The 15,940-nt window shown below is 44.4% G+C and overlaps 1 protein-coding gene across 6 annotated transcripts in view; it reads right to left on the bottom strand.

Annotated features, from left to right (window-relative positions):
• Positions 1-2,853: 2,853 nt before the first annotated feature.
• Positions 2,854-15,940, bottom strand: part of LOC103129920 (fibroblast growth factor 18-like) — a 39,003-nt gene continuing 25,916 nt past the window's right edge. For 2 of the 6 annotated variants that reach the window (XM_007541152.2, XM_016665508.1), the window contains 4 exons: positions 8,298-8,337; positions 7,983-8,163; positions 4,599-4,705; positions 2,854-4,480 (listed from right to left, as the gene is read on the bottom strand). In XM_007541152.2, the coding sequence (XP_007541214.1) occupies positions 4,208-4,480; positions 4,599-4,705; positions 7,983-8,163; positions 8,298-8,327 (591 nt within the window). In that variant the 5' untranslated portion in view covers positions 8,328-8,337 and the 3' untranslated portion in view covers positions 2,854-4,207. Of the gene's footprint in view, positions 4,481-4,598; positions 4,706-7,982; positions 8,164-8,297; positions 8,338-11,620; positions 14,884-15,940 lie in introns of those variants that run through there. The other 4 variants (XM_016665507.1, XM_007541151.2, XM_007541150.2 and 1 more) reach the window with 4 other exon arrangements.

The following is a 15,940-nucleotide window of genomic DNA, read 5'->3' as shown; positions in this document are numbered from 1 at the left end:
GCTTTTCTTCTTTCACAACACGTGAGCCCACTCGTTCAACGCATCTCCTCCAGTCTAAGGGGGCGGCCTGCTGTGTGGGGACGGTCTCTACCGCTCCGCTTCGGCCAGTATAACTGAATGTTTAAGATTCAGAGTATAAGTTATGTGGGATACATTTGCACTTGGTGGAGCACTGTTAATATATGATGTGTGTATGTGTTGGATATGGGTGTGTGTGCTTCCTCTGGGTCTGTGGGATTTTGGCCCATAATTCCTGCAGCTCTCAGGTCACAGCTCCGTTCTCACGCACATATTTGGCATTCCTTCCCCGACATGATTACCATACACCTTCCACTCTGGGTTTGGCTACGCGGAATATTTCCATCATTCCCGAGTGGAACTGAAGCAACGTTCCAGAAATGAACAACTTACACCAGCAGTCCCCCCCCACCCCCTTTCTTTACTCCCTTACTCACTCTTCTTTATCCCACACCCATTTTCTCTTCCACCTCACTGTCTCCTCCTTATACCAACCCCCCCGCCTCCACCCCCTTCGGTGCAGATTCCTGTTGCCTTGCAATAGGAATCCTCTGGTGCAACCTTTTTTTTCCCCCTGAGTCAGCTGTTTGTGTCTGCCGAAGTGATTGGGTCATTTGGCAGTGACATCTCTTCTGTGACCTCCTGCTAAGATTGGGAAGGAAGGGATGGAGCATAAGAGCAGGAGAGATGAAAGGGAAAAAACACGACTAGAAAACTTCCACTACTGTGAGGATTCTTCATGCTCTTCTTTTTTTTAATTTTTGATAATTTGATAAATAAATCAAATCAAGGTGGATTTTCGCAAACTCTGGTTGCTCTGAGAGTTTGGTAGGTGTTGGCATAATATTTTCAACAGCATTTAAAGTCTTAGCTGGTGTGCTTATTGGCAGAAACCACATCTTGCACTGTAGCTTTGAATTGTTTAAATTTGATTTCAATTTAAAAGCAGCTTAAAGGACATGATCGCTGTCAAATTTCTTAAAAAGTGCTTCTTTTCAAGCAAAAAAAAAAGAATATTACTACTGCTCGGGTTTTATCTACTACTGGTATTAAAAAACTTTCATGAATCTATTGTCCAGTGATTCTCATTATCAGGAACGAAGTAGAAAAATCAGGGCATATAGGTCTTATGAGAGCACTGCCATAAACTCATTAAGGCTAATAGATCTAAACGAAACAGAGAAAATCAAGATCAATATATTATTGGGTGGACTGTAGGAAATTTATATTGTAGTCAGATGTTTACATACTCCCATCGACATGAATGTCCTTTTTGTACTGGGGTTTGAATTATGCATTTGAATAGTGCCAATATATATTTTACACTATTCAATACAATGTACAGCCTAAGATATATATACATTTTAAAATAACATTTATACTGAATTTTCTCTTTCACACAAGCTCAAATATATACATTTACCCCAATAACATTCGGGTCCCTTAGCAAAGGTCTTGGCATAATTCTGGCCAAATATTTGACCATTTATCTCACAGGAAATGGCAGATGACCCAGCTTCCATAAATGTGTTGAAGTGGGGAGCAATTCCAGAAGATTAATGCAAACATGCATAATCCGTTCTGTGACAAGTTGTGACGTTTGGGATTATTGTCCTACTGGAACACAAAATTGTGTCTAATTTTCAACTATTTAAAAGTTGATCGGAGGTGATGTTGATGAATTTGGTGGCGACCGTTTTTAGTTATTCAACCTACTTTGTTCCCATGGACGGGAAACAGATGATTTCCATGATGCTACCACCACCACGCTTGACGGTGGATATATTGTTGTTGGGTTTGGAAGCCTTACATCAATTCCTCTGAAACATACATTTTATCATCGTGACCAAACAGCTCGATTTTTAATCTTTTCTCCAGAAGGCGATTCACTGTCAGTATGTGGGCAGCTGTTCATTGCAGTCATATTTGATGGCTTTGATTTTGGAGCAGGTGTTTCTTTCTTGGCAGACCCGTTCAAAGTCTATGATGATGTAGAACTCACTGTGGACAGTCAACTTGAGTTTCAGGATATTAAATTTCATTATGGCCCTGGTGGTTCCTGGGTTGTTTTGAATGGCCAGAGCAACTTCATTTAAACTCGGGGTAATATTTGAGTTCAACTGCTTGGAAAAATGGACACAGCTGTCCAGACGATGATCTCAAACACTTCATAACCGATTTTGGAATGGATACAGTAGGAAAACCTTAAGCTTCTTGAATGGGCCTTTCCTCAACCATACGATGACAATCAGTCAGCCAAAGTTGAGGCTACACAGAGCATATGAGACATTTTTAGATTGGGTATGTGAGATCATTTGAGCCTGTGTGCATCATACTTGATCCATAATAAATTTCAGCTTTTTGGCCCAACTCTTTTTTTTTTAAATCACTAAAGTTGTAAATTGCACAATCTTTGCAAACTTGGGGGAGGGAGGAAGTCAAATACATCACAAAAACCTCAAAATATACCATGAAGTCTATGATGAATTTAAACTAAGAATAGTAAAAAGTGATAATGTTTACTGTATTTTGCATTACACAACCAGTTTAAGTTTGTTTATTATACTGCCATTTTATATGTTTAATTTTGAAAGTTATGACTGGAAGGCTAGAAGAGGAAGAATTGTTTGGATCAACGTCACCATGCCCCCCACCCACCCCCACCCCAGTTCCTTACAAAAAATACTAGAAAAGCGACCACACCAACAATAAATTAATAAATTAAGCTAGGCAATGGGTGGCAACCTGGTTGAAAAAAAATGCCTTCAAATTATTCATGTTGGCATGAAATGAGAAAGTGATGAAGCTGCTTAAAAGAAACTGGGAGACGTTTGAAATGTTTCTGAAAGGTTTACTGAGTCAAGAAAGACTGCTGCACACAGAGCTGAAATAAATAAATGAAATAATTTTATCGTAATAATTATAGTAACCATCATAGTAAGATTGCTTATTTACGTTTCTGTCTTTCTTTAATATATAATATATATATTTATACTTTCAATAAATTGTTCCCTTAAATTTTTCTTCCCTTGTGTGTATGCATGAGACTTTGGCTATCCCACTGAATGTCCTGGTAGCAGCACTCTGTATCCACGGTATCTCACAGGAGCATCATCCCCCTGGGTCGTTTCTATAGCGATGCTATTAGAGAAGGCACTCTCCCCACTGGGCTTAGCCAAGCACTCATCACCTTCTGCACCTTAAAGCTGTGGATGTAGTGTCCTCGGTGGGGGGAGAGCAAAGAAAGAGGAGGAATCGTAAAGAAAGTCTCCAGTTGTCTTTGGTTGCAGTAGGCTTGGTTTGCAGTGAGTTGTCGGCAGAATTTGGTGCAGCTTGGTTTATTAAGTACATTCCAGTTCTTAAAGCTTCGGTCCCTGCATCGAGATGTCCTGGGACAGCACGGTCCATTTCCAGAACCTCTTGTGATTTTTTTTTCTTCTTTTTTTAATCTCCAAGCACTCATGCAATACACATTTCCTTGTCAGCCTCTCAAGAACATGCATATATTCAGTGTCATTCACTCTAATATTTCTTCATTCATCCTTTATTTTCCTGCCTTTCGCCCAACAGTCCCACAGGTTCCCACCGGTTTAGTAGTGAGACAGGTAAGTGCGTCACATGTCAACAGTTCCTTATATGTCCTCTGGATCCATGTGGATCACCATCTCTGTATCCTTTCGAATATTTTCATGTCCCAATTTTCCCTTTGTCGTAGGCTAAGCACTCATTGTCTTGTTCAGCTAGTCTTTCCCCAGCTATGCTTTCTCTGTATGGTCCAGTTACAATCCCACGCTTGACACAGTCCACCTGGACTCCAGACAGGATTATGGTTGGGATGTGGTTTATGTGGTTCTGGATTCCAGGCCTTTGTTGTGCCTTGGACTCCGACTGACCTTAAGGCTCTCTGTCACTCTTTCCGAGTTTCCAGCGTTACTGGAGATACAGTCCAGTTGGTCCAAGAGAACAAAAGGTTAGCGAAATTGTGACTAACCAGGTGCTATGAGGGTTGAATTAGGATTCTTAAAGCTGAACCCCATCAATGATTCATCGGGTTTCTGGTCAATATTTGTCCCATCAAAGGGATGGACAATCAGTCGAGTGCAACAGAAGAGATGACTGGGTTAGCCATTTGGAGGCTCAGGGTGAGGCTTGTGCTCCTCAAGACTGTGGGTGCTAGCGTTAGCCACTGCTAGCGTGTCCCAGTGGTGCGGACCCTTTTGACCCGCTTGCTGATGGTCGTGAAGCGGAAGGGTGTGGTGAGGTCAGGCTGTTCCCCTGGTGGAAAGCGTTTCATAAAGTGTACATCCTGCTGGTTGGGGAGCGTGTGGGGTCCCCGGCGAGGACGCCCCCTCTTTGTGAAGCCGACATACCAGCCCGTGTAGCGCGCAGACATCAGAGCTGTGTAATGGTTTTCCAGGACCATTTCCACAAAGACGCAGTCAGCGCTTCGGTTGCTGGCCTTCTGAGAAAGAGCAGGGAAAAAAAAAACACAGGTATATACACAATGGCATAAAGTGAGGCCAGTGAGGAAGTTTGGAGACATTGTTTTATGAACACGTCCGAATAAGAAAACGCCTCACCTTTCCCACCAGCTTCCCGCGCCGATTCATGCACAGGTAGAAGTTGGTTTCTTTGCCTCGGATTCTCACCTGGCTACCAAAGGTGTCTGCCTCCACTACAAGCTGGGCTTATTAAGGGACAGACAGAGAAACAGACAGACATTAGAGATGAATGTGTGTGGAAAAACACCGCATGAACCTCTTTGTTAACAGGCTATAGACGTATAATGTTTGTTGATTCATTAATCCTACAGATATGAGAAACCCCAAAACTTTTGATCTCCTTTTGTTCAGGGCTTCCTGTGATCTATTACAATAGCAAAAAATCTGAACTTAACTGACATCCAAAGTAAAAAAAGGTTCACACCCAAAAACAAAGTCTTGAGTGTCTCCATGTAACTGGAACATTTGTCTCATTACAACCGCAGACTGGAATGGTGTGTTAAGGGTGACACGCATTGTTAATTTTCCGCCACAGATGAGGTTTTCCTCAAAGGTCAAATCGGTATTATGGGTTCACCCCTTCGGTGTGTTTGCTGTATCCTCTTAAGATGAAAAACTTAAATTTGGACTTCTAATGGCCTTTCAACAATCGCTTTCTTCTTGCCACTCACCCATAAGGACTAGATTGGGGGAGTTCACAACTAATAGTTGTCCTAACAACAGATTTTCTCACCTGAGCTGTGGATCTCTGCAGAGTCTCCAGAGTCACTATGGACCTCCTGGGCTTTTCTGATTAATGCTCTCATTATCTGGACTGTGATTTTAACATGCATTCAGGTGAACGGTGTAAATGGATTAGGTGACTTCCGAAGCAAAACACTTACACCAGATTTTATTTAGTGGTGGGTTGAATACTTATGCACGTAATAAATAAATATATAAATATTGATTTGCAAAACTTTTGAAAATCCTGTATGCTTTCATTTACAAATATATGCTGCTTTGCACTGGTCGACCTCATAAAATCTCACTGAAATATCATCAATTTTGTCTTTACGCGAAAGACATTCAAACGATCCAATCCAACTTCATTCATGAAGCACTTTGAAAACCAAAGTGCTGCACAGACAAACAAAAACAGAATAAAATACAAACGATGATCGAAAATACATAAAGCAGCCACGTGAGTGAAAGAATTAAGAACAATAAAAGATAACAAAAATAAATAATTCGTTCAACATCTCACATGGTGTCAACAGCTTGGAAAAAAAGATGGGTTTTAATCAGCTGACATTAAATTTAAACCAGTCAAAGCATTTTGTCTGGATCGCAGTATGGAGATTCATATAGGTCCTATTACCTGTGTAATAAATCACAGGCAGATGTGGATATCTCTGGCAGAACAGATGGCTATTAGAGCAGGTTGATCACACACATGGATGTGAGAACCCTGACTGCACATGGGCCTCGAGAAAAATAAAAAGATAACAGCCGAGGAGAAAAAAAAAAAGGCAGCCGAGGGGAGCCGAAGAACACTCAGTCTGAGTGCCTGTGATCCTGTTGTTTTAAGGCGTGTGCGTGTGCTCCTGTGCCCTTTTGTGTTTTTGCGTGGAGGTGCACAATGTGTGTTCGACCTTCCAGGCAGCCGGCTGCTGCTTCACTAACTACACACCTTTAGAGAGTGTTTGTGCCTGTTTAAAAATAAATCCTAAAATGGTTCCTACATGACCTTAGTCAACAAAGGGGTCAGCAGAAATCAATGCCTCCCTCCCTCTTGCCCCCTTCATGTCTCTTCCCCCAACTGTCTTCTCATCTCCCTTCTGCTCTTACTCTTCATCTTTGTACTGTCATACACTTTTTTTTTTTTTTCCAGATTTATTCTCTGTGCCTGTAGTTCGGACGCAGAAATCACCGGTCTAATTGTTGTTTGTTTGGTTTTTTTTTGTTTTTTGTTTTTTTTTAGTCAAATCATATTTTAAATGCTCGTATAAAAACAGGTGCATCTCTGCATGTGTTGTACCCGGGGCTAAACGGACAGACATTTGACCTGAAATGAATAGAAAGGATGTGCCAACATACAGAATTACGAAGCTTTATGGGAAGGTTTAATTGATTCTGTGCTGTTTAAGAATGGCTTAGCCATCATTACACATCTAGCAGGAGGGATGAAGGATATTGGGGGATGGACGGAGAAAGTGTCAGACGATAGATGGAGGGAGGGAAAGGAAGCCTGCTGTTTAAAATCCAGAGGAGACAACAGGAAGGATGAAAAATCAATGGTTGGATCAATGAAAGAGATGAGTTTCTAACACTCGGTCCGATGCTCTATCCGAGCATCGATGCTAGGCTCCCTCCTTTATCTCACACTTTTTTTTTTCTTTCGTGACACCTTTTCTCTCTGTGTCTCGTCTCTCTTGTGAATCACTGAGTCTGCAGCCAGTCAATGTGGTCTTTGTGCTCCCGAGACAAGCTTCGCTGCCCCTTTGTCAAAGCCATGGAAGGCCTGTATGTGTGCTTTTATGTGCATCACCAATGATGCATGGATCTGGTCAACTTTCAAGTCTTTGTTCGTCTTACAGTGACTCACTAAAGTATGCACAGCCCTTGAACTTTTTCTATGTTTTGTCACATTACAAACAAAACCTTCAATGTATTTTTTAATGAGATTTTATGTGGTAGACTAATACAAAGTGGTGCATCTTTGCACAGTATAAGGAAAATTAAAATTTGCCGATATAAATCTGCATAATGTGCGGCATGCATGTGTATTCAGGCTCTTTCTTGAGTCGGTACTTTGTAAAAAAAAATCACCTTTTATTTAATATTAAATCTTTTGGGGAATGTCTTTGCCAAATTGCAAACAGCAATTTCCAAGCCTTTGGTATGACCGGGCTAATCTGACGATTTGATCTGAACCAGCTCTGGCTAACGTGGGAGATTCAATCTCTAGCCCTATCTATCTCAAGTCTCCTATAGCCTCCAACAAGTTTTTTTTTTTATTCCAAGGTTGTCTTGTGTTTAGCTTCTGGTTTTGAATGATGGACTCAGCAGTGTTCTGTGAGACGCTTAAATGTGATGATATTGTTTTATATTTGTAACTCTGCCTTAAAATGATCTGTAGCCTGTCTGCAGCGCTCCTTAGTCTTTATATGATGCTGTTTGTTCATTGTTCTACTACGGACCTCAGGGAAGAGGAAAGGAAACTGCATGTCCACTTGTTTTGTTTAGTTTTTTTTTTGTTTTTGTTTTTTTTTTTTTACATCAAAACCGATTTCTACTTGGTGTTGTTCTGTCAGTAAAAATGTGTAAAAGAAAAAAAAAAAAAGGTTTCAACACAGCAAAATCTTCAAAAGGTGTGAATACTTTGCAAGGCCGTCCGCACGTGCAAACAGGTCATGAGCACATTTAGTAGTTAAGTGCTACTACTCTGCTTTTCACTGTACGTTTGTGTTTGTGTCTTACCATATTTGTCTCCATCTTCTCCCTTGGCACTGATCCTGCGTCCCAACACCTGGACGTGCTTGCCGCTCGTACGGCTGTAGAGCTGGTAGACTCGGTGGTGTCTCCGACTCATGGTGTCTCGCACCTGCGTCTGGTTCTCCACATGCACACTGAAGTTGACTCCATCCACGCCAAGCACCTGCTGGAACACCCACAAGCACATCCGCAGTTTGGCAGAGGATTGGGAAGATGCTTGAAGGACCGTGCACAAAATCAATACACAAGACGTCTTTCACGCTACACAATCGCTCCTTTGTCATGCATGCCGTCTCTCACCTGCAATGGATTGCACATCACCAGTAACATCTGGATACATCTGGAAAAAGCAGAAACAGTGAGTTAAGAAATATAAAATTTTGGAAGATTAGGGTATTACACCATCATTTCCATTTCTTTCTTCCTCTGTTCTCTCTGTCCGACATCTCATTTCCTTCTCGGGTGATTACTCACACTCCTGGGCGTGAGACTGGCACGACGACTTGACATACGGACCGGCAGATGTCCAGGAATCGAAAGACAGACAACACCCAGAGCAGTGTTTACGGTAACGCTACCAGCAGCCTCCTGTCCGAGCCCACTTTCTGACCCATCTGTGACTTTTGCCCATCCAAAAATCTGGCCTGCAAATGACCCGACTGGACCCAACACCGACATGGCAAACATGCCGAGACGAGTAGAACACGTTTTTGGTTCGCACATCTAAGGAAACGGGCTGGCTCATTTGGCCGCTTGTGTATGTAGACAGCTGTGCTGGACTACAGGTGTTCATTCAGCTGTGATGTGGCTTTCGAGAGCGGTGGATTGTGGTTACATTTGGAGATGCTTGGAATATGTGCGAACAAGAGCTAAGACGGGGAAAAATGATTTATGGTGGCACGGTACAAATTTTTTTTTTTTGTTTTGTCTACATGAAGCCTATTAGTTGTCCAACTAAAGGCTTTTAATCATTACAGGAGAAACAGCTGGTTGCGCTTATTAAAATTCTTCTCACTTTCTTCCCTAATTGACATGTAGACCTTGACCTTGAATGCATCGCACGTTATTTACAGCTTTTGTAAGGGAGTGATTGTGTTGCAAAATCTTCCTTGGCAGTCCTTGAGCAGCTCTGAATTAGTGGCTGAACACTTGATGGAGTTCAAAACCAAGTGTGTGGGCTGAAAAGCAATTCTATGAATTTTGTCTTTCCCCACCTCATCTTTTGCTATCTCTCTGCATGCTTCTTCTCTCTCTCTCTCTTTCTCTCTGGCTCACAGTCCTCCCTGTTGCTTGCCGAGTTTATCTCTCCCTCCCCGTCATTTCTCTCCGCTCTACCTTTCTCCCCCCCTCCCCTGCCTCCAATCTTTCTTTATGTTTAGGGTTAGCGAGGGTGACTCCTCCACACTGTCATGGGTACGCACACAGATGTGCAGATGTGTGCAAGGTGAATATGTGTATACAGGAGGGGCATACAGCTGACAGCTGGGCCTAAGCAAAGACATGCTGAGAGAGGCAGATAGCAAAGAGAAGGGGAAAGGTAGGCCGAGAGGTACGCAGCGGCCTAGGCCGAGAGAAGGGCTGTGGAAGATAATGTGAGAGTAAATAGAGGAGAGATGAAGCTGAAGAGATGGGAGAGTGGAGATAACATCTGAAAAGAACAGGCAGACGTACTAACGTGAGGCAGGGGAGATGGGGTCAGAAAGCAGAGAGGTTGCACATCTCGAAGCAAAGGGGAGAAAACCCAAGCAAATTAACGAGAGAGGCGAGACCGCAAAGTGCAAAGCGAGACGAGAAGACAAAAGGGCAAACGGTGGAAGTGGAAGGTGCTCAACATGTGCTTAGTGTTGCGTAACATGTCTCTGCGCCCTGCCTCGTACAAATACACCGCCATGGCCATCTTGTTTCCCCCTCTATTTTTCTCTCTTCTGTCTTCTAAGACTCCATTGCCGGTGTTGTTGGCTCGCTCCAGGTTGTCCTAATAGATGCAGACATCCTGGGAAATGCAGCGGAGCATTGGCCCTCACTTTTTTTGCCTGCGCAGCCGAAAAAACCAGAGCGCCTGTGCATTGTGAGGACTCTCAGCTGTTAAAACACCACGGCTGCACCACTGCCGAGGACGCTGTCGGAAAAGTGCCTCTGCACTGGATTCCCCCGCTCCCACAAAAACCACAGACACTCCATATTATGCCAGCTACAGAGAGAAGGAGAAGGGGAGAGGAAAGAGAGAGATGGGATCAGCCGGGCGGTGGGGGGAGGGATGAGAAAAACGAGAAAATAAGAGAGTGCAGAGTAAAAAAATTCAAGAGGAATAAGGACAGAAAGAGGTAGGGGAGAAAGAGGGAAAGCCCAATGTGCCCGGGCCCAGTGCCAAAACAAGCAGCCATCTGACATCATAAACCTACATCCCAGCAGATCAACCATATGGAGGCTGCGGTTAGGAGAGTAGGCCTCAGCGCTGTAGACTGGGCACTAGCGTGGAGAAGAGTGGTTGACCTGTGGGACTCGGCACAGAGTGGCGGTTTCAGACTGTGTGTAGCAGTGGTTTACGTGGTACGCCAAAGTTGGAGCAGTGGGCTTCAGCAAAGTTCAAAAGTTTCAAATGTGCTGCGAGCAGACCCCGCTTTAGAGTTTTGCTTAGACCTGTGGGGGATACGAGCAGCATTCGAGGCTGATGACGCAGCAGAAGTCTGAACAACTCACAGAAATTAACAGGTTGTTTAGACCAAAAGCCCTGAACTGAAAACCTGTGATCAAGAGGATTATAAACGGCATCTGGAGGACGAAAAGTGGCTGTGGTAACACCGGTAAGTGAGATGGAAATTAATAAAAAAGATGACTGGGAGAGCAGCAGACTAAACACAGAAAGTGTCTCTTCGGATGCCGCCAGGGGCACCGTCATTCATCAGTTATTAATTTATACTTCTTTTAATCTTAGAAGGTATCTGTGGGGGAAAAAAAAAAACAAAACAGAAATGGTATGGGCAAGAAAAGAAGACAGATGTAGCCAGTTAGGTGAGAGGAAGGTACTGAGACACAAACAGCAGCACACACCCTGTCCAGGTTGTGTAAGGAATGAGAAGTATCTAAAGATGACTGCCATCTGGGAGACGAACAGCCGACACAAAGGAAGAAAAATAAACTCCCTGACTTTTGAGGAGGAACATCTCAAACGTGCACCCCTCCACACACCCTCCCTGGTCCTGCATCCTCCTTCCATATATGTGCTCCTTGGCTCTATAATTTAGCTGTCCCACAGATAAAGCCAGTGTTTTTTTGATGCAAGTTTTGAAATATTCCAAAACCGGGGAAAAACACACACTTGTTGAACAAAAAGGGAAATTGATCCATTTCGAGCCTGGCCGTCCCCAAAGTGAGTGCAGATGGTGATGAAGATGTTTATGGCAGGTTTTATGAGCAACAAGGCCCTGACTCTGACCCAATGGCCCTGAACTGTCAGCCAATCAAAACAGACCCTTGTGCTCCTATGTCTTCTGTGGAGTAATGTAACCCTTAGACGTTACAACCCTCATCTTCATCATCTTCATCTGTTGCCCTAACCCCCCCAAGACGTTTAGCCAGAGCAATAGAATCCGAGCAAAGAAATTAGATGAAAAGTGACTTACAAGACGGTCAACGTGGAAAGAAGGGACCACATTGCTTCCCCCCTCCACTATGGAACTTGGCCCAGAGACGGTCTCCTCGCTCGGTCTGAGCCAGTCCGACAGTCCGGAGATTCTCCCTTCACGCCGTGAACCTGATGGATGATGTCCAGAGTCAAAGAGTCAGTTGTCACTCCTGTTGGCATCGGCGGCAGCGGCGTGCTCCGGTCCTCCCGGTGTGGATGGCACAGACGAGACGGCGTGAGTGATGACCGCCGGGCAACCTTTAACAGCCGTCCTGACCGGTGGTGGGACAGATGGGCGGGGGCAGCAAATGGGCTGCGCGTTTCCGACAGAAAGCGGAACAGGTGAAAGCGCGTTCACGTGTTACAAATTGCCTGCACCGATCGACCTAGCTGAACCCCAGCAACAGACGCGTAATCCAGTGCGTAAAAGTTTTCGTCGCTACAGAAAGAAAGAAAGAAAGAAAGAAAGAAAGAAAGAAAGAAAGAAAGAAAGAAAGAAAAAGCGGAAAAAAGCCGAACTCGCCGAGATCCACAGACGGGAGTTAGAGGCAGGTTTAATCCAAGCTGTGCGGGTTCTGGAGCTCTTGCAGGCGGGTTTCCTGGGCTGGCGGCTGGAGCAAACTGCGACCTGGATGATGGGGCTCTGCGGGCGCAGGGTAATTCAATGCGATCTCGGTCATCTCTGAGCCTCCACGCAGCGGGGTCTGGTGCTCAGGTGACACCCGCTAACGGTGTTCCAGGAAGACGTTGATAAGGTCCCGGAGCGGTCCAGCTCAGACGGAAGAATATGGGCAGTCCTGAAATAGGGGGGGTAGTAGAAGGGAAAGAAAGATGATGGAGGAAGGAGGTGGCTGGAGAGGATGGGAGCAGCTGCGACTGGGTGGCAGAGTCAGCCACCCGCGACACGGCGAGGAAATGACATGCCGCACTTTGCACCTGATTTTTCCGGACTCTTCCCCCCCACCCACCCCCCGGCTCTACTCAGCCGCTGGTTACCACTTGGCTGCAGCAGTCCCCTCTGCGCCCTCTCAACACAATACCTGCCAAAACACAGCACGATGACATCACCTTCAAAATGTTTGAAGGGGGGGAAATGCAATACGATCTTCTTATTTATTTAAAAAAAAAAAAAAAACGCAGAAAAGTTTAGGGCAGTTTCACTGACAGTGTGTTGGGGAGAGGGGGGCGGGGGGTCATGAAACACCAAAGTCTCTGCAGCGTTCCAAGAGAAAAGGGAACTCTGGGCTGCAAAAAAAAAAAAAAAAAAAAAGAAGCGGTGGAGTGAAACTCACCAGCTTGTGAAGAATAAAAGTTAAAGGCAGAAGGTGTTTACTCAGTCATGCTGACAGACCGACACCCCCAGAACAGAGCAAAACCTTACACTCCGCTGCTCTCCCATGTCTCTGCCTCCCTGTTTCATTCAGACACCAGAGGGGAAAAACGCGAGAGAACGCAAAAAGAATCCAGCCGTGCGCTTTTATCCACTTCACTGGTATTATGCAGATCCTTCTTCTTTTCAAAAATAAAAAAAGGTTTCTTTCCTTTCTCTCTCTCTGTTTTTTTATTTATTTTTTTTTTTTAAGTAGCTCCTCTTGAAGGGGGGCTGCACAGGAGAGGCGCGTCGGCAGGCACAGACCTCACTCCAAGAAAAACCAGAACAAGATTTTAACAGACGCTGATCAATCCTCCCTCCTTCCCGCCTCTCCTCCCTCCTCCTCCCTCTCTATCTCTCCTTCTCTCTCACTCACATGCACACAAGCGCACACTTATTGGATCAAAACGGGATTAGTTGGTCGCTATGCGATGCTGACCAAACTTTCAATGCAAAAATATCAGTTTTAAGAAGAGTTGGCCTCGGCATGAAACGCGTCTGCTAATAAAGGAGAGACGGAGTCACCATTTCGATGCAAAGCTAACTTTTAAGGTTTTGCTTTACTTCTGTGGTTGTGTGCTCGAGGTAATTTCTCAAACAAGCAAAAATGCGCTGGAAACAATGAGGATGATGTCATGGCTCTGAGAGTAATTCACGTTCCAGAGAAAAAACAAAACAACAACAACAAAAACAATCAAATTGTGTTTCGGCGTTAATGGGTTTTGAAGTATTTCAGCCACAGAGAAACTATGGAAATGTTTCCTGAAAGAAAAACAAAAACAAAACAAAACAAAAAAAAAAACAAAGATGTTCAGTCAGGTGAACATTTGCAGTGAAACGTAGCGAAGTTCTTGGTTATCTCCTCTAAAGATAACCTCGCCCTCGCACCCTCAGTTTGGCCCCGGAATCAGGACTGAAAATGGAAAGTGCAGAGGCAGTGCGCCCCCCCTTTCTCTCCTTTCTTTCTTTCTTTCTCCCTCTCTTTCGTTCTCTCACGCGCACACGCACCCTTCAAGTGATGTATTTTGACTCCCCGTTTCATAACTTTTAAGTTAAACCTTAAGAGGATAAAATGAAAAGGAGAATGAAAGACAGTCGGGAGGGCGGTATGTAAGCACGGACACCGATCCAAAACGAACATTTCTCAGGGATTTCGGCAGCAACGCCCGCTCTGAGCTCCCAAAACTCCCTCTCACCGCCACACAACCGCAGACGGTCAGCCAAGCCAACACAGCACTCCTGCCATACCTTTCATTCACACACGCGCACGCACACACACGCACACACACACTTTTGCTCTCTATTATTTCCCTATGTATTTGCGTTGTGAGTGAGAGCCTGAGTGTGGATGATAGAGGTGGGAGGATGTTGCCCCCGTATTAGCGACAGCTATTATCAGTACTAAGTGAAGGCTTTTCAACAATGTATTTTCAGTCAGATCGTACAACCATAACACACACACACACACACACAGACCTCGGCAACTGAACAAAGTTGAGCAGGGCTCTGGGTAGGGGTGCTGTGGTTGAAAGCCTTTCCAGTCATGCACTATAGACAAGGCATTGGCCTTCTTTCATACTACTGGCTCCCTTCATCGTTGCACCTGTGTCCGAGTGCTGTTTTCTCTCTGTCTGCTCACCACAATGCTGCAAAGGGACATGAGTGTAAATGTTGTGGAGAGGGTTTTGAACCGCGTTCCGGTGATGAGGTATGGGCCTGTTTGGCATTCTAAAGACAGGAAGGTTCATCACACTGACTTACGGCATTGGTTTGACCAATATTCACTGGAGACTCTTTAGTTGCAGAACTGCTAGAAATGTGTGGATTGTTTATCATTTCTAACAAACTGTTTAGTGATGATGAACATTTACAGACGCACACCTTCACCTATTAATACCCACACCTTGCCTCTTTCTTGCATAGTTGAAGAAATGTTGACTGCCCCATGTCAGCCATTTGGGGGCGGGGGGTGCCTAAATGCTTGCTCTCACAAAGCGCTGCCTTTTTCCACAAAGTTTCTCCCTGGAGCAGCAGTCTCCCAGTCTCCACCTTTCCCACTCAGCTCCATTAGACTAGTGGCAGCAGCAACTGCCAAACACCTGGTGGAATTGTACATCAGTAATCATCATAATGGAACAGCATTCCTTTTAAGTCATGATTTTATCAACAACATTTTTTTTTATGACAACTGAAGGTAGCATAGTTACTTTACTGTGCTATAATATATCGCTCTATGTGCCTGGAAAATACACAATACTCCCCCCTACCCCGAATATTTTGCAGTGCACCCCATGTTCTACTTTCTATGCATCACTCGACATCTTAGAATGTACATCTTGCTAGTATTGGACTGGACAACTCCCCATCCCCCCGCCTCACCGCAGAATGAGATTTGATGCTGATTTTACAGGCTGTCCATGCATAATGCAGATCTTCTGTTCCACCACATCCCAAAGGTGGCCTTTTGGATTGATTTTTGGTGATTGTGGAGGCCACTGGAGTACTGAGAACTCCCAATGTTCATACGCCAGTCTGAAAGGGTTTGCTCTTTGTGGCATGGTACATTATGCTGTTGAAACTCGCTACATGTAGAGTCACAAAGCAGTTGACAGGGTCAGCAGCAGCAGCACTGCGTGGTTTTAAGTTGGTGCTAAGGTCATCCCAAGAAAACTGCCATTACACACAGTTACACCACCCGCAGCCTGAAAAGTTAACAAAAGGAAGGATACATGCTATTTATCGTGTTTACATCAGCTTCTCAACTTGCCATCTGAATGCAAGTTGAAATCATCAGATCAGATGGTGTTGTACCCACAGCTGCTGCTTATTGAATATTTTCTATCCTTCAGCTTATTCTATGTGAGCCCACGAAACAATTGGGTGAAACTTCCTGTAAACAGAATTCTGGCACGAATGACCATGTCACATCAGTTTGAACTTCAGAAA

This window comes from Poecilia formosa, unplaced genomic scaffold (genome assembly GCF_000485575.1).
Source record: "Poecilia formosa unplaced genomic scaffold, Poecilia_formosa-5.1.2 Scaffold592, whole genome shotgun sequence".
Classification (NCBI taxonomy): Eukaryota; Metazoa; Chordata; class Actinopteri; order Cyprinodontiformes; family Poeciliidae; genus Poecilia; species Poecilia formosa.
This window is presented reverse-complemented; position numbering and strand designations above follow the sequence as displayed.